This window comes from Diorhabda carinulata, chromosome 6 (assembly GCF_026250575.1).
Source record: "Diorhabda carinulata isolate Delta chromosome 6, icDioCari1.1, whole genome shotgun sequence".
Lineage (NCBI taxonomy): Eukaryota > Metazoa > Arthropoda > Insecta > Coleoptera > Chrysomelidae > Diorhabda > Diorhabda carinulata.
In genome coordinates, this window is record NC_079465.1 from 1,364,921 (window position 1) to 1,390,631 (window position 25,711).

At 29.7% G+C, this 25,711-nt stretch overlaps 4 protein-coding genes across 6 annotated transcripts in view; 3 read left to right on the plus strand and 1 right to left on the minus strand.

Annotated features, from left to right (window-relative positions):
- LOC130895860 (adult-specific cuticular protein ACP-20-like) overlaps positions 1 to 25,711 on the minus strand; it is a 100,615-nt gene that overhangs the window by 21,283 nt on the left and 53,621 nt on the right. The window lies entirely within an intron of this gene.
- On the plus strand, positions 1,721 to 7,487 carry LOC130895861 (adult-specific cuticular protein ACP-22-like). The gene is made up of 5 exons (XM_057803434.1): positions 1,721 to 1,735; positions 1,830 to 1,895; positions 1,952 to 2,283; positions 6,965 to 7,049; positions 7,106 to 7,487. Exons 1-5 carry the CDS (start codon positions 1,727 to 1,729, stop codon positions 7,436 to 7,438), a joined length of 825 nt encoding a protein of 274 aa, XP_057659417.1. The 5' UTR covers positions 1,721 to 1,726; the 3' UTR covers positions 7,439 to 7,487.
- LOC130895210 (adult-specific cuticular protein ACP-20-like) lies at positions 14,548 to 15,122 on the plus strand. Its single transcript, XM_057802400.1, has 3 exons — positions 14,548 to 14,556; positions 14,715 to 14,768; positions 14,823 to 15,122. The coding sequence occupies exons 1-3, from the start codon at positions 14,548 to 14,550 to the stop codon at positions 15,120 to 15,122; spliced, it is 363 nt and encodes a 120-aa protein (XP_057658383.1).
- LOC130895858 (octopamine receptor) overlaps positions 16,672 to 25,711 on the plus strand; it is a 92,338-nt gene continuing 83,298 nt past the window's right edge. The window contains exon 1 of the mRNA XM_057803426.1: positions 16,672 to 16,939. The gene's annotated coding sequence lies outside the window, so the exon portion shown is untranslated. The remainder of the gene's footprint in view (positions 16,940 to 25,711) is intronic.

Here is a 25,711-nt window from a genome sequence, read left to right on the forward strand (position 1 = left end):
TATGCAGCATTTTCGTAAGAAATCCAAAAAAATCATCTATTATGAAGCATTTTTGTAACAAATTCAAAAAAATCATCTATTCTGCAGAATATTTCGTAACAAATCCAAGAAAATCATCTATTATGCAGCATTTTCGTAACAAATCGAAAAAAATCACCTATTCTGCAGCATTTTTGTAACAAATTCCAAAAAAATCATCTATTATGCAGAATATTTCGTAACAAATCAAAGAAAATCATCTATTATGCAGCATTTTCGTAAGAAATCCAAAAAAATCATCTATTATGAAGCATTTTTGTAACAAATTCAAAAAAATCATCTATTCTGCAGAATATTTCGTAACCAATCAAAGATAATCATCTATTATGCAGCATTTTTGTAACAAATTCAAAAAAATCATCTATTATGAAGCATTTTTATAACAAATTCAAAAAAATCATCTATTATGCAGAATATTTCGTGACAAATCAAAGAAAATCATCTATTATGCAGCATTTTCGTAAGAAATCCAAAAAAATCATCTATTATGAAGCATTTTTGTAACAAATTCAAAAAAATCATCTATTATGCAGAATATTTCGTAACAAATCAAAGAAAATCATCTATTCTGCAGAATATTTCGTAACCAATCAAAGATAATCATCTATTATGCAGCATTTTTGTAACAAATTCAAAAAAATCATCTATTATGAAGCATTTTTATAACAAATTCAAAAAAATCATCTATTATGCAGAATATTTCGTGACAAATCAAAGAAAATCATCTATTATGCAGCATTTTCGTAAGAAATCCAAAAAAATCATCTATTATGAAGCATTTTTGTAACAAATTCAAAAAAATCATCTATTATGAAGCATTTTTATAACAAATTCAAAAAAATCATCTATTATGCAGAATATTTCGTAACAAATCAAAGAAAATCATCTATTATGCAGCATTTTCGTAAGAAATCCAAAAAAATCATCTATTATGAAGCATTTTTGTAACAAATTCAAAAAAATCATCTATTATGAAGCATTTTTATAACAAATTCAAAAAAATCATCTATTATGCAGAATATTTCGTGACAAATCAAAGAAAATCATCTATTCTGCAGCATTTTCGTAACAAATCCAAAAAAATCATCTATTATGAAGCATTTTTATAACAAATTCAAAAAAATCATCTATTATGCAGAATATTTCGTGACAAATCAAAGAAAATCATCTATTCTGCAGCATTTTCGTAACAAATCCAAAAAAATCATCTATTATGAAGCATTTTTATAACAAATTCAAAAAAATCATCTATTATGCAGAATATTTCGTAAAAAATCATTGGAATAGAAAAAAATTGTTTTACAACATCCAATAACCGAGCACCTATTGATTTTACACATGATTCAGATGCTTCATCTTCTTTCTATTCACCACATAACTTTTTATCTTGTGTACAAAGTATTCAAAAATAATTTTTCAAGTATCTAATCTAAAAGATTTTTCTCTTATTTCATTTTAACCCATATCCATTAGCACTTCTTGTTCATTAAAACAATCATGTTTTGTAATCTATTATTTTTCGATTTTTTGATCGATCGAGACTACTGATAATCCAATTTCGTAACGTATTAAATTGCATTTTTCAATGTAGCGTAAATAATAAATTGGTGGAACCAATATTTTTAAAAGTATATAAACCGCGGATCATTCAAAACCAGTATCAGTTTCGAATACGAATCACTCCAACATGCATTCAGTAAGCATCAATATTTAATTTAACATTAACCGTATTTTCAATTAACAATAGATAAATACAAATATTCTACACAGGTTCAATTTTCTTTTTTTAGATCGTCGTTTTAGCTTTATGTGTATTCGGAGCAGCTCTAGCTAGCGGCGGTGGAGGTCATGGTCATGTAAGTACGTATCTCCAGGTATCTAGGGGATGTTTTAAGTTGTTTTTTTCCACCAGGACAACGCCCATTACAAATTCGAATACGGCGTCCACGATCCTCATACCCACGACCACAAATCCCAACACGAACATAGAGATGGACACCACGTCACCGGAGGTTACACTCTGAAAGAAGCTGACGGCACCCACAGAATCGTCAAATACAAATCGGGACCTCATAGTGGTTTTGAGGCTGTTGTAGAACGCGTAGGACACGCTCAACATCCTGCACATTATGGTAAACATGGACACGGAGGACATGGAGGACACGGTGGACATGGTGGAGCTACTAGCTACGTAGGTGTTACCCATTGGGCTAACCAAGGAAGCGATGGTGGACACGGACATTAATAAAAAACAATAATTTTATAATTTTTTCGTACAATATATAAAAATTTTATTATAAAACTTGTTTTTTTTCAATTTTTTCCCCTTAAATACTAAACAAACACGGATTTTCAATGGTATATCGTGAAATTAAACGATTACTTTCTAATAATTAGCGAAAAAATCTGCTTTTAAGTAAAGTTAAAATCATTGTAATATATTAAAAACGACACCCGTTCAAGGACTTACCAAATTGATAAATTGTACGTAAAAAAAAACAGATTCCATCCTATCAATAAGATTATTTTCTAGCTACTGAAATTGGGTTCGGACCGTGATTAATAGATGGCGCTACGCAACAATGACCTCCTCGATGCGCGAAACGTAGATATTAAGTACTGAGCGGAATATGGCGGCGAATTGTTGCTGTAACTATGTAGGGTTAGGAGTACTATCTCATATGGGAGCTTAGTTTAAAAACTGTCCGCTTGTAGATTGTAAATTATAATTCAAAATTTGACCAAAATGGCGTTCATATCGGATGACTATCATATAATCGTTCAGTTCAGTCTTCCGTCCGTCTTATTTGAATATGCAATTTTAAAAAATTTTAAGTATTTTCATCGAAAAACCCAAGCAAATTTCGTCTCACGCCGAGAAAAAGACGGGAGAAGAAATCAAATAGCGAAAAATTAGATTGCAATAAATAAAAAAAAAATTCTGGTGCGACAGCGGAACAGGAAGATTGAAAAATGACAAACATGTCTTTGCAGACAAGAAAATCAAGCAGAAAGGCAACTTCAAATAATAATAATAATAATAAGTATTTTCATACATAAAATTCAATCTATTTCTTAAAATAAATAGTAGGGTTGAGTGGGAAACTTGTTATATAAAAAAACAGTTCTGCTTAGACGATTCTGTTAAAACAAAAACAGATTCCATCCTATGAATAAGATTATTTTCCAGCAACTGAAGTGGTTGGGTTCGGACCGTGGTTAATAGTTGGCGCCACGCAACAATGACCTTCTCGATGCGCGAAACGTAGATATTAAGTACTGAGCGGAATATGGCGGAGAATTTTTGCCGTAACTATGTGGGGTGACTAGTACCATCTCATATGGGAGCTTAGTTTAAAAACTGTCCGCTTGTAGATTGTAAATTATTATTCAAAATTTGACCAGAATGGCGTTCATGTCGGATGACATATCATATAATCGTTCAGTTCAGTCTTCCGTCCGTCTTATTTGAATATGCAATGTTAAAAAATTCTACGTATTTTTCATCAGTGTTGCCAGAGCTAGTACAATTGTACAATTTTAGTACATTTTAGTGTATTTTATACGCTAGTACATTTTTCCTTTTTTCTAATACATTTTCCCTGCGTTCGCAAATATAAAGTTATTTTATATTTTCCTTTAATAAAATAAACTAGAAATTGTACTAGATTGTAACAATAATTAGAAAACAGAGCCAAGTTGATGTATATTTAGATCGTGAGATTTTTGTACTGCATTGCTAATTTTATCGGTAGACTTTATATAAATTTTTCATCCTTAAAATAATAATTGACACAGTCTATAACATTTTTGAAAAAAAAATTTAATTTAAACTTATGTTTATACATCTTTCTATAATTTTATTAAATTTGTTTGAAGTTGATACAATCTAGTACATTTTCTAGTTCAATTTTTACATTCAGCTTTTAAATTGTGGCAACACTGTTTTTCATACATAACTCCTGTCGGTCGAGATATCATATGATCGTTCAGTTCAGTCTACCGTCCGTCTTATATGAACGATCTTTCTCAAATAGAATTAAATATACAGTGTTAAAAATTTTTAAATGAATAGAGTCGTAAATGAAATATTGGTATACAAAATCTAAACTATTCACGTAGTACAAAATAATTTTGTAAATATAACCTAAAAAAGCTACTTTGAGATAACGATAAATATTAATTGGTTATTGTGAATCTAAAAACTGTAAAAAAAAACTTCATGATGGACATAACCTGAAAATTAATATGAAAGTGCAGTACTAGAAAATGGCGGCTTCGGATGATCAACAAATTAAAAAACTGTTAAGAGATTGTTGTAGGTACTAAAAAATCGACTGGAAAAGAGAGAAAAATGCTGATATTAGCTTGGATATCAACTAAATTGAGAAATTTGATGTTGTTTAAAAGAGATTTCGTCAACAATACCAAATATATAAATTCTAAACATTTTAAATATCAACGTGTACACTAGAGGGCGTTGTTTTATATATTTTAGATATTATCATAAACCAAAATACCTTCTCGACGGAAAGTTCTTACCTTAACCTACCAATAATTCAAACTATCCCCATAATAATATTATTATTTCCACTAGATGGCGTTATCTAAATGTAAAACGATGAGATTAAATATAAATCTAAAGTCGTTTATCATTTTCTAAGCGAATTAGTTTCGATTTCAATCGCCTATCGTATTTTTTCAAATTAATTTTTCTCGTAGGTTAACGAGATTTTTTATACGGTCGCGAAAATAAAAATCTAAGCAAGTCATGTCTGGAAGTTTAGGTGGTCAAATAAATTCACGTTCTATTCATGGATTAGTTTGAAATTTTGACAGAAACTCAAAAATGATGCGAAGATCTAACTCGAGGGGTGAATGCCACCCTTACTCGGGGGGTGGAAATTTAAAATTTCAAAATAAAACCGGGAATCGATAGAGAATTTAATTTTGTGAAGAAAATGCGGAATGAAGTTTTCCATTTAATTCAATAATTTCTGAGTTATTCGCGATTGAAAATTTGAAAAAAAACGTTTTTCAACAGTTTTTCACGAAAAACTCGAAAACTACGCATTCTCTGGAAAAAATTATTCTTATCAAAATTGAAGCTTATAAAAAAACAAAGGATTTAGTCAATTTAAATTAAATTTTTTAATTAATATTCAGCAAAATATGAGTCACTGAAAGCAAATTTTTTCTGTTTCGTAAAGTTTCAGCTCAAATAACGGAAAAACGATCAGTTTTTCATGAAAAATTGTGATAAACATTTTTAAAGTACTTTTTGAGACCTTTAAAATGAGTTTTTATAAAACCGTCTAGCATGAAAATTAAGCGAGTTATGATAAAAATAAGTTAAGTAACTCGAATTCGAAAAAAAAAATGTCTAAATTTGACGACAAAATTAAAATTAATCGTAGCCCATTAAAAAATTATCTTTGTTTAAGCCCTAACTACATTTTCCAAAAGTTTCAATGATTTAGAACACGTATATTTTGAAAAAAAGTTGTTTAAAGTGAATTTTTTTTTCGATTTAAAAAAAAACACGTTATTTTTTCAAAATATCTCAAAAACTATTGGATCGACGAAAAAATTTTTCAAAACAAAAATTTACCTTTTATTTGGCTAAACATTTTGCTTTTTTTAAAATTTACGTAGCTTAAAAATTAAACGAGATATAAGCGTTTAAAGTTTTGATTTCAATGCTAAGTCTTTTTTGCCCTTTAACATCAAAATACTCCGAAGAAAAGGGCCTAGAAGGTTTGCAACTTTCATGGTTTTGTAGCTTATGAAATTCCCTACAAAATGATGTATATATGAATGCAAAAATCTTAAAGGGAAGTCAAGTTATTATTAAAAAACCGAATACATTTTCCTAGAGATAAATCTGAAAAATCACGAAACAAAAATTTAAATTATTGACTTATACTTTTTAAAATCACGATTATTTTAATACTTAATTTAATATTGTTGAATAAATATTTTTTTATTATAATCAAAATATGAAGTTTTTAAAAGGTTTAATATTTACAGGGGGTGAAAAATTGGTAAACTGTAATTTTTGTGATAAGGGGTAGTTTTTAGGGGTTGAATTAAATTATAAATTATGTATCAGGTTCGTTATATTTAAATTATATATGTATATATATTTTTTTACTCAAAATAGAAAATAAAACGATTTTATTTTTAAAATAACTGCTTCCATTTAGTAATTACTAAATTTTTTCCATTTTAAGGGTGGTTTTTAGTAGTTGCGTTATTTAAAATATCGAAGCTCGGATTTCTTATACTTGAAGAAAAAAAATTCCCCCATTACGATCAAAAATAAAAAAAAAATATCGAGTTTTTTAAATAATATTTGTATTAGGGGTTGTTTTTAAGGGTACGCGAGCCGTAAAATATCAAAATACCAAAGTCATGATACAAAAAAATCAACTTTTATCATATTTGAACATAACTATCACCCATTACCCCTTTAATTAATTAGTTTTTAATTAATTCGAGTAAGGGGTGATTTTTACCCTTTAAAAATGAAAATCGTATTTGCGACCACGGCAGGTTTGAAGGAGAGGTTAAGATGAACTAAATTCTAAATTTTCAAGAAAATCGATGAATAAAATTGCGAGGTTTTAGTCGATTTTAAACTCGAATGACTGTACTAATTAACTAAGGGTGTGTTTTGTAAAAGAAGTAGCCATTATAACTTTTTCTATTAAATATATTTACGCAAGGAATTTGTCGAAAGAAAGAATAACACACATAACGTTTTTTTTTTTAACTAATCGACGCGTTCCAATCGACCGTAAAGAAATAATCGGTATATAAACACCAACTCGACTACACTGAACATCAGTTCGGTACGAATCGAAGTATTTAACCATGAATTCAGTAAGCGTTTATAACAATAATAATTTTCCAATAAATCTACTTCGATATTTATTTTACAGGTTGTCTTATTTGGTTTATTCTTATTAGGAGCAGCTCTAGCTAGCGGCGGTGGAGGTCATGGTCATGTAAGTACGAATCTCCAGGTATCTAGGGGATGTTTTAAGTTGTTTTTTTCCACCAGGACAACGCCCATTACAAATTCGAATACGGCGTCCACGATCCTCATACCCACGACCACAAATCCCAACACGAACATAGAGATGGACACCACGTCACCGGAGGTTACACTCTAAAAGAAGCTGACGGTACCCACAGAATCGTCAAATACAAATCGGGACCTCATAGTGGTTTTGAGGCTGTTGTAGAACGCGTAGGACACGCTCAACATCCTGTACATTATGGTAAACATGGAGGACATGGAGGACATGGTGGAGCTACTAGCTACGTTGGTGTTACCCATTGGGCTAACCAAGGAAGCGATGGTGGACATGGAGATGGCCACGGGCATAAATGAATAAAATAAATTATTGAATTTTTTTTTTAAATAAATATAATTTTGAGAATCTATTTTTATTCGTAATACGCCGAACTCAAATTGGAGTTTACGCCTCGAAGTTTATGATACGAAGAATCAATTATTTCGAAAAAAATATAATAATTTCGAAATTATAAATCTTTGAACCGTATTTGAAATTTAAAAAAACTTCGATGTCGATAAAAGTTTTGAGGTTAATAAAAAGCTGCAAGTGATTCGTTATTGTACATTTTTTTTCTATAAGAAAGCGAATTCCATCGACAAATATCGTATTTGTATTATGATTATATCGATTTGCAGCGTTGTCAAGTTGTATTTTTATTTTTCATTTGAATATAAAAAGTTCTATGTTTGACAGCTGTTGTTTTTATATATATAATATAATATAATATAATATAATATATATATAATTATATTTATACAACCTAACTTTTCGATTATCTTTCACCTGAACTACAATGACATGTATTTTGTTGATGTGCAGTGTTACCAACTATCTTATATGTAATCTTGGTGATTTGAAAAATCACTAAAAGCATCGCAATATAATAATAATGTTTTACGTACGAATCTGATATTACTAGATTTTTTTTTCAATTCAAAGTTGATAATAAACAAGAAAAAATCGACGAATTTCGGTAGTTAACAATAACAAATAAGATAAGAAATTAATAAACGAGAAAAAATCGACGAATTTCGGTAGTTAACAATAACAAATAAGATAAGAAATTGATAAACAAGAAAAAATCGACGAATTTCGGTAGTTAACAATAACAAATAAGATAAGAAATTAATAAACGAGAAAAAATCGACGAATTTCGGTAGTTAACAATAACAAATAAGATAAGTAATTAATAAACAAGAAAAAATCGACGAATTTCGGTAGTTAACAATAACAAATAAGATAAGAAATTGATAAACAAGAAAAAATCGACGAATTTCGGTAGTTAACAATAACAAATAAGATAAGAAATTAATAAACAAGTAAAAATCGACGAATTTCGGTAGTTAACAATAACAAATAAGATAAGAAATTAATAAACAAGTAAAAATCGACGAATTTCGGTAGTTAACAATAACAAATAAGATAAGAAATTGATAAACAAGAAAAAATCGACGAATTTCGGTAGTTAACAATAACAAATAAGATAAGAAATTAATAAACGAGAAAAAATCGACGAATTTCGGTAGTTAACAATAACAAATAAGATAAGAAATTAATAAACAAGTAAAAATCGACGAATTTCGGTAGTTAACAATAACAAATAAGATAAGTAATTAATAAACAAGAAAAAATCGACGAATTTCGGTAGTTAACAATAACAAATAAGATAAGAAATTAATAAACGAGAAAAAATCGACGAATTTCGGTAGTTAACAATAACAAATAAGATAAGAAATTGATAAACAAGAAAAAATCGACGAATTTCGGTAGTTAACAATAACAAATAAGATAAGAAATTAATAAACAAGTAAAAATCGACGAATTTCGGTAGTTAACAATAACAAATAAGATAAGAAATTAATAAACGAGAAAAAATCGACGAATTTCGGTAGTTAACAATAACAAATAAGATAAGAAATTAATAAACGAGAAAAAATCGACGAATTTCGGTAGTTAACAATAACAAATAAGATAAGTAATTAATAAACAAGAAAAAATCGACGAATTTCGGTAGTTAACAATAACAAATAAGATAAGAAATTAATAAACAAGTAAAAATCGACGAATTTCGGTAGTTAACAATAACAAATAAGATAAGAAATTAATAAACGAGAAAAAATCGACGAATTTCGGTAGTTAACAATAACAAATAAGATAAGAAATTAATAAACAAGTAAAAATCGACGAATTTCGGTAGTTAACAATAACAAATAAGATAAGAAATTAATAAACGAGAAAAAATCGACGAATTTCGGTAGTTAACAATAACAAATAAGATAAGAAATTAATAAACAAGAAAAAATCGACGAATTTCGGTAGTTAACAATAACAAATAAGATAAGAAATTAATAAACAAGTAAAAATCGACGAATTTCGGTAGTTAACAATAACAAATAAGATAAGAAATTAATAAACAAGTAAAAATCGACGAATTTCGGTAGTTAACAATAACAAATAAGATAAGAAATTAATAAACAAGTAAAAATCGACGAATTTCGGTAGTTAACAATAACAAATAAGATAAGTAATTAATAAACAAGAAAAAATCGACGAATTTCGGTAGTTAACAATAACAAATAAGATAAGAAATTAATAAACAAGAAAAAATCGACGAATTTCGGTAGTTAACAATAACAAATAAGATAAGAAATTAATAAACGAGAAAAAATCGACGAATTTCGGTAGTTAACAATAACAAATAAGATAAGAAATTAATAAACGAGAAAAAATCGACGAATTTCGGTAGTTAACAATAACAAATAAGATAAGTAATTAATAAACAAGAAAAAATCGACGAATTTCGGTAGTTAACAATAACAAATAAGATAAGAAATTAATAAACGAGAAAAAATCGACGAATTTCGGTAGTTAACAATAACAAATAAGATAAGTAATTAATAAACAAGAAAAAATCGACGAATTTCGGTAGTTAACAATAACAAATAAGATAAGTAATTAATAAACAAGAAAAAATCGACGAATTTCGGTAGTTAACAATAACAAATAAGATAAGAAATTAATAAACAAGTAAAAATCGACGAATTTCGGTAGTTAACAATAACAAATAAGATAAGAAATTAATAAACGAGAAAAAATCGACGAATTTCGGTAGTTAACAATAACAAATAAGATAAGAAATTAATAAACGAGAAAAAATCGACGAATTTCGGTAGTTAACAATAACAAATAAGATAAGAAATTAATAAACAAGTAAAAATCGACGAATTTCGGTAGTTAACAATAACAAATAAGATAAGAAATTAATAAACGAGAAAAAATCGACGAATTTCGGTAGTTAACAATAACAAATAAGATAAGAAATTAATAAACGAGAAAAAATCGACGAATTTCGGTAGTTAACAATAACAAATAAGATAAGAAATTAATAAACAAGTAAAAATCGACGAATTTCGGTAGTTAACAATAACAAATAAGATAAGAAATTAATAAACGAGAAAAAATCGACGAATTTCGGTAGTTAACAATAACAAATAAGATAAGAAATTAATAAACAAGTAAAAATCGACGAATTTCGGTAGTTAACAATAACAAATAAGATAAGAAATTAATAAACGAGAAAAAATCGACGAATTTCGGTAGTTAACAATAACAAATAAGATAAGAAATTAATAAACAAGTAAAAATCGACGAATTTCGGTAGTTAACAATAACAAATAAGATAAGAAATTAATAAACGAGAAAAAATCGACGAATTTCGGTAGTTAACAATAACAAATAAGATAAGAAATTAATAAACAAGTAAAAATCGACGAATTTCGGTAGTTAACAATAACAAATAAGATAAGAAATTAATAAACAAGTAAAAATCGACGAATTTCGGTAGTTAACAATAACAAATAAGATAAGAAATTGATAAACAAGAAAAAATCGACGAATTTCGGTAGTTAACAATAACAAATAAGATAAGAAATTAATAAACGAGAAAAAATCGACGAATTTCGGTAGTTAACAATAACAAATAAGATAAGAAATTAATAAACAAGTAAAAATCGACGAATTTCGGTAGTTAACAATAACAAATAAGATAAGTAATTAATAAACAAGAAAAAATCGACGAATTTCGGTAGTTAACAATAACAAATAAGATAAGAAATTAATAAACGAGAAAAAATCGACGAATTTCGGTAGTTAACAATAACAAATAAGATAAGAAATTGATAAACAAGAAAAAATCGACGAATTTCGGTAGTTAACAATAACAAATAAGATAAGAAATTAATAAACAAGTAAAAATCGACGAATTTCGGTAGTTAACAATAACAAATAAGATAAGAAATTAATAAACGAGAAAAAATCGACGAATTTCGGTAGTTAACAATAACAAATAAGATAAGAAATTAATAAACGAGAAAAAATCGACGAATTTCGGTAGTTAACAATAACAAATAAGATAAGTAATTAATAAACAAGAAAAAATCGACGAATTTCGGTAGTTAACAATAACAAATAAGATAAGAAATTAATAAACAAGTAAAAATCGACGAATTTCGGTAGTTAACAATAACAAATAAGATAAGAAATTAATAAACGAGAAAAAATCGACGAATTTCGGTAGTTAACAATAACAAATAAGATAAGAAATTAATAAACAAGTAAAAATCGACGAATTTCGGTAGTTAACAATAACAAATAAGATAAGAAATTAATAAACGAGAAAAAATCGACGAATTTCGGTAGTTAACAATAACAAATAAGATAAGAAATTAATAAACAAGAAAAAATCGACGAATTTCGGTAGTTAACAATAACAAATAAGATAAGAAATTAATAAACAAGTAAAAATCGACGAATTTCGGTAGTTAACAATAACAAATAAGATAAGAAATTAATAAACAAGTAAAAATCGACGAATTTCGGTAGTTAACAATAACAAATAAGATAAGAAATTAATAAACAAGTAAAAATCGACGAATTTCGGTAGTTAACAATAACAAATAAGATAAGTAATTAATAAACAAGAAAAAATCGACGAATTTCGGTAGTTAACAATAACAAATAAGATAAGAAATTAATAAACAAGAAAAAATCGACGAATTTCGGTAGTTAACAATAACAAATAAGATAAGAAATTAATAAACGAGAAAAAATCGACGAATTTCGGTAGTTAACAATAACAAATAAGATAAGAAATTAATAAACGAGAAAAAATCGACGAATTTCGGTAGTTAACAATAACAAATAAGATAAGTAATTAATAAACAAGAAAAAATCGACGAATTTCGGTAGTTAACAATAACAAATAAGATAAGAAATTAATAAACGAGAAAAAATCGACGAATTTCGGTAGTTAACAATAACAAATAAGATAAGTAATTAATAAACAAGAAAAAATCGACGAATTTCGGTAGTTAACAATAACAAATAAGATAAGTAATTAATAAACAAGAAAAAATCGACGAATTTCGGTAGTTAACAATAACAAATAAGATAAGAAATTAATAAACAAGTAAAAATCGACGAATTTCGGTAGTTAACAATAACAAATAAGATAAGAAATTAATAAACGAGAAAAAATCGACGAATTTCGGTAGTTAACAATAACAAATAAGATAAGAAATTAATAAACGAGAAAAAATCGACGAATTTCGGTAGTTAACAATAATAAATAAGATAAGTAATTAATAAACAAGAAAAAATCGACGAATTTCGGTAGTTAACAATAACAAATAAGATAAGAAATTGATAAACAAGAAAAATATACAAAATAACAAATAACAGATGATAGATTGGTAAAAATATTCGTACTTTACAAACCTCCAGGCCGTTTACTTCTAATACGAATCATAATTTGGCATTTTCGAGTTGACTGAATCCAATTATCGAGGCTCCAAGTGTCGGAAATTAGTACTTCCACCAATAATTGGATTTGTTGACTTTTTTCAAGATACAAAGGGTTCTATTTCAATTTTATTTGTAATTTGTGGTACCGGCTCGAAGATATAAGATTTATCAGAAGATAAACTGGTTCGTCAGGTCTCAGAAAGACTGGGTTTGGAAGCTCCAAGGCAAATTCTGAGATCTGTGATGTTTTTAATCAGATTCGTTTCCTGAAATCGACACACCCAGTATATTACCACGTGAAAACTAGTATTTTGGCATCCCGAAACTATTCCCAGAAACCCCATGTAATTGGATAATCGCAAGTTTTAAAATCAGATCAAAATTTACAAAAATCGATTTTTTTTTCAACGTTTTTTACAAATAACTCGTTTTCTATGAATTTTACGCTATTTATATATATTATCAATATTGTAGAGAATTAAATTCTCTACAACTTTTATATGAAACATTTTTTTATACCTTGAACTGTTTTCGAGATAAAGGGCGTAGAAGGCGCGGTCGGAGAATTATTTGATCAAAAACTTATTCGAGAGTGTGTATATAATACCGATTATCTCCGTTATGCATTATACGTCGATTCAACAAGTCTAATAAACCTTTAAAGTTATTAAATATTCCATTAAAAAGTAAAGCAGCTCAACATTAATTTAAATCGCGTTATGGCGTGATTTAGACCCACAGGAATGGGGTTGGACGAATATGTCTCAATGCTGTACCATATCAGACCGATATTAATGATGATAACACCAGAAATCACGAATTACTTGGAGACAAATGTCGTTCTACCAGTTGATATTAAATAATTATCTGACCGCGCCTTCTACGCCTTGTATCTCGAAAACAGTTCAAGGTATAAAAAAATGTTTCGTACAAAAGTTGTAGAGAATTTAATTCTCTACAATATTGATAATAACTATAAATAGCGTAAAGTTCATAGAAAACGAGTTATTTGAAAAAAATGCGAAAAAAAAAACATCTACCCAATTTGACCTAATTTGACTGGACTAAACTGTTTGATTTGTATCCGAATTGTACTGGATTTATCATTTCATGTTTTTCAAATACAAAAATATTTATTTTTTCATCATCTACGAAAGAATTAAGATGCCAATGCTTATTTTTACGTTTTTGTTTATAAATCGGTATTTTAACTTGAAAATAGTTCGTAATTCATGACAAACCCTGTATAAATTAATTTTAGATAATTTATGAATTGTATTTTGGTTATAAATTGATTAGAATACTAAAAAAATCTTAAAAATTTCGTAAATATTAACATATGATTTTTGTATCACCCTATATAATAAATTTACTCGTATTTATATAATTATTAGAATGTGTAAGACATTTTTAAACTTGTTGACGTTATTATAAAATATAATTGAATATTTTTACACTCAACTAACCAGGTAATTTCGAAATGTTTAATAAGTTTGAGAAATTATCAATTTCATAAATTTTTTTTTTTTGTAAAACTTTTAGATCGAATTTCGTATATATAAACCGATGGAATTATTCAAAATATATCATAATTTGATATACGCTACAACAATTAACAAATATGAAGACGGTAAGTTTTATTTTTTACGTTTATTATAATAATAGTATGTACGGGGTTCGTTCAATAAATATAATAAATTATCGTACGAAAAAATACAGTTAAAAATATTTACTTATATAAAAAGTTCGTCCACCCTGTAAATTGATATCAAAAAATCTTATTTTCAGACTTTCTTTTTGATTTTCGCCGTTTTCGGTTATGTTACAGCCACTCACGGATACGTAAGTATAGAAAATCTTCTTGTATAAGTTTTTTCATTGAAAAAATTTCTTCAGGACAACGCCCATTACAAATTCGAATACGGCGTCCACGATCCTCACACCCACGACCACAAATCCCAACACGAACATAGAGACGGACACCACGTCCACGGAGGTTACACTCTAAAAGAAGCTGACGGTACCCACAGAATCGTCAAATACAAATCGGGACCTCATAGTGGTTTTGAGGCTGTTGTAGAACGCGTAGGACACGCTCAACATCCTGCACATTACGGTGGACATGGTGGAGCCACTAGCTACGTCGGTGTTACCCATTGGGCTAACCAAGGAAGCGACGGTGGACATGGTTACTGAAAGTTTTACGAAAATTTTTGATTTCTAATAAAAATATTTCTTTCGAAACGATTTTTTTTGTTTCTCTCCTTGTATTTCCTAATTTCCGCGCCTTCATTGCGGTCTTTCATCGATAAATATGTTGGAAAACTTCTTCTTTACCTAGAAAAACCTTCTGGAACTAAATTAACCAACAAATTTTGACGTTTCGTTTAAATAACCTCAAAATTGTTCGACCTTATTCCAGTCGCATCCCCCGTAGCTTTTCTAACTTCTTCCTACATCGTTTCTTCTTCTTTTTTATCGTTAATGTCTTTTTTGGAATAAGTAAACGTATATCTTGTTTCAAGTTTCGACTTGTACGTCTCGTTTGTGAAGTTTAGTGGTCGAGTTGTTGTGGAGGACGGAGGATGGAGGAAACGCGAAACAGACTCGACTAACATGGTAGAATCAACTGGAAAACCCGCTACTTTGAGAAATTAAACTGAAGCGCTGCTCAAACTGGTTCGGTAATTGTTTTTACTGTACGCGTAGTGGATTAATTTGTATGTATTCGTTTCAAAAAGCGGTAAAAACGTGTTTGCGGTTGTTTTATAATCTCCCGTTGAAGTTACGGATCCGGAAAAAAACAAATTAGAACCAGATTTTTTTATAGTAAGCGTAAGAGTGTTAGAGTTGGTTAAAACTCGATTTAAACTTGTAAAAAACTACCACCGAGCAATAATTTCATCGAAATATCTGATTGTATTTCCAAGGGATCATAAATTTATCGATCTGGATCACTTCATCGAACAAAAACCTTCTTCAAATGTCGGACATCGTCCCCCCGACACCAGGTGACTCTTTAGTTAGAAAGGAAGCAAGATCAAGTGGCCATCATCACCACGAGAGGTTTGTACACGTTTTGGCACGAAGAAGAGGGTCATTTTCTATTAAGGAGGCCCACTCGAAGACGACGACGAAGACACGAGCCCCAACTACTAGGATATCAACCATTTCCTGAAGGAGAAGACTAAAACTACACCCAAACCACTGATTTTGTCGCTGGGTTCCAAATCTACGAAAAAAGAATCCACCAGACTCCAATCGGAGAAGATTCCTCCAACTTAGGGGTGATTCTTCAGTTAAAATGGAGTAAAAAGCGAATAGCTTCAACCCCAAGAGTCCCACTCGAAGACGATGACGATAATTAAGAGCCAAGGATACGTGGGACGCGTCTCAGCAACCAAAACTCCCTCGTAGGATCCCCAAGAACGAAATCCTGGTGGTGAATGATTCCATCGATTGTTTCGTATCGCAGGTTTCATCTTCAGCGAATCATTCAAGTTTCGTACGACTCCATGGCGGAGTTTTTTATAATTATTATAATCGATTAATCGTAACGAGACTTTTCACTAAACTTTTTAGACGTACCTCGTATATAACGAAGTTATATTGACAGTTTATTGGTGTAATATTTTTCAAAATACGTGAAATGATTTTGGAGTTGTCGGTTTACGGGTAGCGAGCGCATATTATGGCGTGGAAGTTCAGACTGGATTTTCTCGCGGACTCGACGGAGAGCGAAGCCAGTCACTGAAAGTCCGCGGCCAAACAGACAACGAAAACCCATCGCGATATTTTCACGATTTTCCTCGTGGTTTTTCATGATTCCGTAACCGAAAAATTCGATTTGAATCAAAAAAATGAAGGAAGTTATCGAATTCGATTTTTTTTAAAACATTCCTCACCGAGAAAATACTTTTTCCATAGTTGCTTACATCGTGGAAGTTTGTAGTGTGGAAAATGTGAAAAAATATGATTTTTCCTATTATTAGGACAACTGAAAAACGTTCTAAGTAAGTAAATAAATAAATTGTATCTGTACGAAAAATTTCCACCGGGAAATTGTCGTATCAAAGCTACGACTCCATATTTCTTTCCTCGGCCAATTAATTTCCGGGAAAAGGCCCGGAAATCTATTAATATTTATTACGAAATTTCGACTGAAGATATGACACATTTGTGACAAAAAAAAAATTGTTTCCACTCGCGGATATCTACGGGAAAAATTAAAAAATCCACGTAGAATTTCGCGAGTAAAAATAAATAATTATTTTCTAATGATTTTGCGAAATATCTCGAAATAAACATTGGCCTAATTTCGAGTTTACAAAATATTTATTTCTGTAGAAAACGGAGGATCATTTAATTACTGATTAAATATACAGTTTGTCTCATAAATTTTTTATTTGTATGTTATTTAACAAATAATCTTACGAAAAGAAAACTTCAAGCTACGAAATTTTTTTATACTAAACATTTTTCGAAAAAGAGAGTATTAAACAGCGGAAAAACCTCAAAGTTTTGCTTTTTTCGTAAGGAAAACTCCTTCGAGATATTGTAGATACGTCCGATGATGCTTGGACGAAGCGTTTACTGAAGATGAAGAATTTAACGACGAAAATGAAAAGAAAAACGAAGCTCCTAATAATAATTTAGAAGTTGGGCTCGACTAGACTGGAAAATTTTAAATCGAAACCTACGAAAACGATTCCAAAAGTACCTGACAAGACCACGGTGTTTATTAAATGTTTGACAGCTATTAATTGAGGTGACGATTCCAGAAATGCCGAAGAAGATCTCGTCGATTGAAAATTTGTGAACTACCAGACGTAGTGGGAATTCAAAAAAGTCCAGTACATCGCAGATTAACTCAAAATTTTGACACGACATGGGTGGCGCGTTTGCTGGAAAAACAGCGTCGTGGGGATGTTTCCATCGAGTGTTTCGTAACCGTGAAAGCAACGCGGGTTCATCATTTACCACCAGAAACGAAAAAATAATCAAAACGATGGACTGAAGATGGAGAACCGGTTCCAAAGAAGACAAAGACCTTTCCATAGTTTTTCTCGATTTCTAGCTAAACTACAACTCCTACGAAAAAAAATTAAATAAGAAAGTTGTAGGTAATAAAGAGATCTACAACTTTTGTATTTACACTTTTTTCACATAACCTCAAAATTATTCGAAAAATTGAAATAATCAAGTTTTTTTTGTATAATTTTTATTTATTTGTTGAAATTTTACGTTCTAATTACACACAAAACATGATATTTCACGTTATATTGATAAATATAAGAAACTAAAGTATAAAATTGTACTTAATGTAACATAAAATAAAAAAAAACTTGATTATTTCAATTTTTCGAATAATTTTGAGGTTATGTGAAAAAAGTGTAAATACAAAAGTTGTAGATCTCTTTATTACCCACAACTTTCTCATTTAACTTTTTTCCATACGACTTATAGTTTTGACAGAAATCGAGATAAACCGTTTTTTACCCTTAAAAACTCACCCTCTTCCACGCTGACGTCAGATCGCCCGAAAATTATTTTTACTTTAATTTTCATCACATTCTCCTCCTTTTCCAGTATTTATTCTTTTTCACTTTTTATTCTAAGTTGTATAAATTTAACAATACACAAAAACTTCTGTAAATATTGTCGATTTAAATTAGAAAATTACTTTTTATATTATGTCAAAATGGTTCTAAATTCTCACCGAAAAAAAACCGACGAATGATTAATTATTGCAGCCCATTTGTCAAAAACTGTGACAGTGCAAAAAAGTAAACCGATACATTGAAAAATATATTTATTTTTCTCTCGCCAAAGTACATAGATTTCGTTGAATTTGAAACAACTAAAACAAACACTGTTTTCGATGTAAATATCAGGATCGGAATCAGTTTTATGCGAAATTGAATCCCGCAATTTTGGTTTCGAATCTAATCGACACTAAAAGTTTATTTTTTCAATCGAATTTCGTTAATTTTATCATTAGCTATTACGCTAAACTAAATGACAACAATGACATCCGTCATATGCCAATATTTATAGCCCAGTCAAAGTTACTTATTTTATTTACTGCCAACCGTTTGGACCCATCTGAAACAGCTCCCTCTATCTTTAATATTTTCTCTATGATTCAATTCAATACATACCGTTTTTTTTATTATTATACAGAATGTCCTATTATATTATTTTGACAATCCAATTTGATAAAACTTTCTGTAAAAACTAATTTGAAAAAAGTTTTGTTATGTAAAGAAGATTGTGTTGAAATGTCGGGCTTTTTTATATACGAGGAGAGTCCCAGAAGTACCTGGAGCAACAGAAAAAACAAAAATTTTGGGAAAAAAATTTTCAAATCCGGTCCTGTTCTCGTATATATCAATAAAATATAGTCTATTTATGTTATAAAAACGATTTGTTTGTACTCCAGTCTCTTATATAAATGAATATTCTACAATAGTTTTATTTTTAGCTCATTGTGATCGTATTTTTCATATTTCTATTTTTTTTTTTCACTTATCAGCAGCATCCACGCTCGATATTTCGATATTTTTCATAACGTAAATAAATAAAAATATTTACGTTTTTATATTGATTTGAAAATTTATGAATAAATCCATTCCATTGTTGACACTTCGGTTCACATATACTTCATATTACCAACAGAAATCGGTAAAGGCCACGATTCGACAAGTTGTTATTAGAAAATACCGATCCCCTGCCAAATGTTACCCTCGTCAAATATAATAAGTAGTTAGTGAACATTTACCCCTCCATCGATATTTTGAAATAAGTTTAAAGAAAACGAACATCTAAACTAATTTTATTTCAAGAATCCTAAACCAATTCTTTTAATAATCACACGGCTTGGCAACGCTGTAACTTATAAGTCAAGTGCAATAGTTAATTTCTAGAATTGATAAATTATTTGTATATAGGCAACACATATTACATTGTACAATTAGATTTTGACGTAGAAATGTCAGTTGATGAAGTTTTGTTTTTCAAAAAAATATGTAATCAAGTTTCTATTTGATGAAAGAATAAAAGTATAATAGAACTCGCATTATATTTATATAAATAAATTATGAAATGTTACTCCGCTTCTAACCGCGTCCAATTGCCGGACGAAACTAACTTAAATATGATTGAGAGCTGTCACGTCCATCGTAGTTGAGATAGTTTAGTGAAATTAGACTTTTTTCGAATAAAAATTTTTTGCTCTTGTAGAAAATCCAACGAAATATATTAATTTGATTAAAGACAACCAATCATTACAACTTTATATTAAAAAATTAAGTACAACAGTTAATTTCTGGAAATAGTAAATTATTCGTATTTAGGCAACACGTATTACATTGTATAATTAGATTCTGACGTAGAAATGTCAGTTGATGAAGTTTTGTTTTTAAAAAAATATGTAATGAAGTTTCTTTTTGATGAAAAAATAAAAGTATAATCCAATGAAATATATTAATTTGATTAAAGACAACTAATCTTTACAACGTTATACTAAAAAATTAAGTTCAATAGTTAATTTCTGGAAGTAGTATTTAGGCAACACGTATTACATTGTATAATTAGATTTTGACGTAGAAATGTCAGTTGGTGAAGTTTTGTTTTTAAAAAAATATGTAATAAGGTTTCTTTTTGATGAAAGAATAAAAATATAATAGAACTACACGTTTTGTTTATATAAATAAATTTCGAAATTACTCCTCTTCTATCCGCGTCCTATTACCGGACGAAACCAACTTAAATATGGTAGACAGCTGTCACGTCGATCGTAACTGAGATAGTCCATTGGAATTAGACGTTAAGTTCAGAAGAAATAACGAAAACGATAAATTTATGGAACGAAAACACCCCTGAAGGGATGCAAACTTTTTTGTATCGAATCAAACAACGAAGGTTCTGTAACAAATCGAGTTAAATATAATTTCGACGTGGATTGAACCAACTGATTTACCGAATCCATAATTTTCTTCTAAAATGATCTGATTCTAAGTAATTCGACTGGACCAAAATCATTTAAATTCCTGGCATTTACTGGGTGTACCAAATTAATTATTTTAGTCTTTCGACGAATTTGTGTTACGAGTAACTTTTTATTTCGTAAGTGAGAAAGCTAGTAGGATAATTTTACGAACAAAACAAGATTGAATTAAAACAAAAATATTATACAAGGTTTTTTTTTTCTAAAACAACTCTGATTTTGTTTAAATGCATTTATATATAAAAACATATAGAAAAGCAATATATACGGTAGGAAAAAAAATATGTAACAAACGAATCAGTCGCGTCCAGTGGCGTGCATTATATTGGGCTTACTAAATAAAAATCGTGATTTTTCTGATAGAATTCATCATCATAATGTGTATTAATGACAATGCTTGATATATAACAATATATTGCTCTATATTTTGAGCGAAGGAAAAACGAAAGAAAATTTAGAAGAAGTTAGAAATAGAATGAGAAAAATGCATTAAGTGATTTCCCAATGCGAGCTCTATAATATGTGAACACGCTTCGGACATTAAAATCTGTTTATAAAGTAGAAAAGGTAATAAATCAACCACTTTGACATTGAAACATTGACTTTGTTGGGTAAAAAAAAGTTAATACAAAATATTTACGCATCAAATTTTGCAATAAATACGTTTAACGAAACTTTTCTTATTCTTGGACGTCTTGAACATCTAATTGAACCCCATTTTCGGTTTGCCACCCACCATTATACACTTTAAGAGACAAAAATGTCCGAAAAACTTCGATTGGACGAATCTGAGGTACACTAGATGTCTTGTTTGTATTTTTATCTTCATAAGCTTTCCCCAACATTGTCCAATATGTTCACGTCTCCATTGTTGGAAAAACTTCCACCGCCAAGTCATTTTTACAAGTCTGGGAGCAGAAAATAATCCGAGGGAGCTAAATCTGTCGAAACGCGGTTGTTTTTGCTCAATTTCTTTGCTCGAATGTTACAATAAGTTCTCGAAAAACCGACACCATCTCCTTGGTTACAAATGGAACGATCTTCGCTTTTTTTAGACCCGTTTTTCTCGTTATTTCGATCGTTTTTGGTTTTTGGGCGTGAAGTGAAGGCACCACGTTAAATCCGCGTTATGCAACGTACACAAATTCGGCTGTATTTCCGATTTTCATTGTCCAAACGTATCCAATTTCATTGCGGACATCTGGGCTATTTGGTTTGGGTTGTATCCAAGATTTATAAACTTTTTTCGTATCTTGTAATCCAGAATCCGTTCCGATCCGGTAGATCTCGTCTGTAAAGATAAGGAAGTAGTCGTTGCTCTCGATATAACCTCAAAACGTCGTCCGAATACGAAATTCCAGTGCAGGACGCTTGCCAGTGTGATTTGTGACACAAAATATCAATTTTCTTTGTGGAATTTTTATTTCGATATAAATACACTTTTCAATAGAAGAAGATTATCGAAAACACAATGGAAGGTAAGCGTAGCGATACATAAAAGCTGTTTCAGCCGTACAAATAGAAAAAAAAAACAGTTTTCAATGTACGAGAGGAAAATCCGTTTCAAATTTCTTTGATTTTCACATTTTTTCAATAATATCATTGTTTCTTGTTAGTTTTTTTCTTAATAACGCGTATAATCGATCCATTGGGGAGTTTTAGTTCAGGTCCAAGTCTAACTGAGGTTCTAACAACTAGTTTCAAGACTTAGTTTTGTTTTTTCATGGCCTAATTATTCCCGGACTAACATTTTATCGTTTGGAAATCCCAATTTTATAAAAACTCGTCGGGAATTAACCAAAAATAAACGTACATTATATTCTGTGGTAAAAAGCACTTTCAAATTGTGTATACGACAACTACACGTTTATTATCGATGCCTTTGTAGATCAGATACACGATTTAACGAGAATTTTCCACAATATTTTCACCAAAACTGTTTGAAAATGAAGTTTTTTGAGTTTGGCCACTACAGTTTCGATTCTGGTCGATTATAAAAACGAAAAAACTAGATCAGATGATCCGGAGTCTTAGATCGAGTCCAATAAACAAATCAGTAACTTTTTTAAGACTAATTGGTGCTAATTTCGTATTTAAAACCACGACTTTACGTTTTTCGTTCTAAAAAAAACGCACCAGGAACTGGTTTGAAGGCGGAACGGTCTTTGGAACCGGTTGGCAAGTCTTTTTGGATGATTTTTGAATCAATTGGTGAAATATCCTCAAACCTGGAGGTCTCAAAGTGCTCTGCTATCTAATAGTGTGGAAATATCAATTGTTTCGCTCCTTGTACACTTTTTTTTTAATTTTTTCAAAAGTACTAAGTCTTAATGATTCGTTATATCCCGTGGGACGAAAATAAAACGTTGCAACTAACCAATTTTTGTTCAAAACTAAATTCAATCGTCAAACTATAAAAATTATCAAGTCTGGTACTTTTGGGATCGCCCTCGTATATAAAAATTGATATTTTATCTTGTTAACGATTTGGAATATCAAGATAAACACCATTAGACACAAGACGTTTTATATTTAACGGTTTTTGTTTGAATAAATTCGTAACAAATGTAGTAAAATTCAAATTTGATTTCTAGTACGAAAATTTTCATTATAAATATACGAAAATGAACTTTATTCGATGTACGATCGAAGCTTGTAGTTATTTTTAATTGTAGAACCAATCGGAAAATAATAATTCACCTTATAAAGACCATTCGGATGTGTTTTGATTTCGGGAAGACACGGCCAAGTGGTTCTGTCAAACGCCATGTACAAGTCCTTATATTTCCCATTTAATATAAGAGATCACAGACGTAACCGATTTAAATCGATTACTAAACTATTATTTTACATTTCATCATTAAAAATACGTTTAGTTTTGATTCTAATAACCGTATGATTTCGAAATATGTTAGAAACCGTTTTTGGTTAATTTTAATTCGAATTTCGCGCCCCACGAAGGGAATTTTGAAAGTTTAGGTTGGTACAACTGATCGAGACGGATGTAAACGCAATATAAATAAATATCGTTTTGACGTTTACGAATATGGATGTTCGAAAGTATTTATTGATATAAAAATTTGGAAAACCTCTCAAACTACGCCCGATATTTATAATTTCTCTGTCTGTTTTCCCTTCTCCGTTTGCAAGGGTTTATATAGTGGATGTAGGGCCAGAAATCAATTTGAACTTCTGCTCAGATCTTTTGTCCTTGGAAAGATTCGATGTTTAGTACAGCTGGGCAACCAGAAAATCCAAATTTTCTTACAGATATCTGTAAAGTAGAATCGTGTAGGGGAAATTGGGGGTTTTTTAAGGGTAAAAAACGATTTCTAACAAGTCTATAGGTCAAAAATTACGTAAAAATTTCAAAAACGAGATTTTTTCTGTGTACGTGTGTCTTTGTTTGGAATATTTGCGACGAAACGTCGAGAAAACTCAACGTAGAGTGTTTAAATCAAAAAAAAATCCACTGTTTGAAATGATTTCCTACACACTTTGATATGGAATCGAGAAAGTTTATGTTTGACTTAAAACATAATCATCAGAACGTTCAATCAATCCAAAACTTTGATAATTATATCTAATTGAGTTAATTACGGGGATGTTAATTACCGCAGCAGTCGCTATATTGTTAGAAAACAAGTTTTCTTGGAAAGCTACCCTCGTATCATACAAGGTGGTGATAATTCTATAAATGAAACAAATATAATTATATACGAAGCAAGAACGAACGTTTTTTTTTTAAATACATCGTTGTGTGTAATAAAATCGACAATTTTTGTTAAATCACGTATAAAAACGTTGCTAAAACATCGAATTATCACAAACAGAAACGACAACTTCGAGAAACATCGCTACACCGAGAAAAATTGCTTAAAAGAAGCCGAAAATTTCTAATCAACAAGAACGAACGTTTTTTGTTTTAGATAGTTTCTGTTTGTGGTAATTCGATGTTTTAGCAAAATTTTTATACGTGATTTAACGAGAATTGTCGATTTTATTACACACAACGATGTATTTAAACAAAAAACGTTCGTTCTTGTTGATTAGAAATTTTCGGTTTGTTTTAAACGATTTTTCTCGGTGTAGCGATGTTTCTCGAAGTTGTCGTTTCTGTTTGTGATAATTCGATGTTTTAGCAACGTTTTTATACGTGATTTGTCGGAAATTGTCGATTTTATTACACACAACGATGTATTTAAACAAAAAACGTTCGTTCTTGTTGATTAGAAATTTTCGGTTTGTTTTAAACGATTTTTCTCGGTGTAGCGATGATACTCGAAGTTGTCGTTTCTGTTTGTGATAATTCGATGTTTTAGCAACGTTTTTATACGTTATTTAACGAGAATTGTCGATTTTTTTACACACAACGATGTATTTAAACAAAAAACGTTCGTTCTTGTTGATTAGAAATTTTCGGCTTCTTTCAAACAATTTTTCTCGGTGTAGCGATGTTTCTCGAAGTTGTCGTTTCTGTTTGTGATAATTCGATGTTTTAGCAACGTTTTTATACGTTATTTAACGAGAATTGTCGATTTTATTACACACAACGATGTATTTAAACAAAAAACGTTCGTTTTTGTTGATTAGAAATTTTCGGCTTCTTTCAAACAATTTTTCTCGGTGTAGCGATGTTTCTCGAAGTTGTCGTTTCTGTTTGTGATAATTCGATGTTTTAGCAACGTTTTTATACGTGATTTAACGAGAATTGTCGATTTTATTACACACAACGATGTATTTAAACAAAAAACGTTCGTTCTTGTTGATTAGAAAT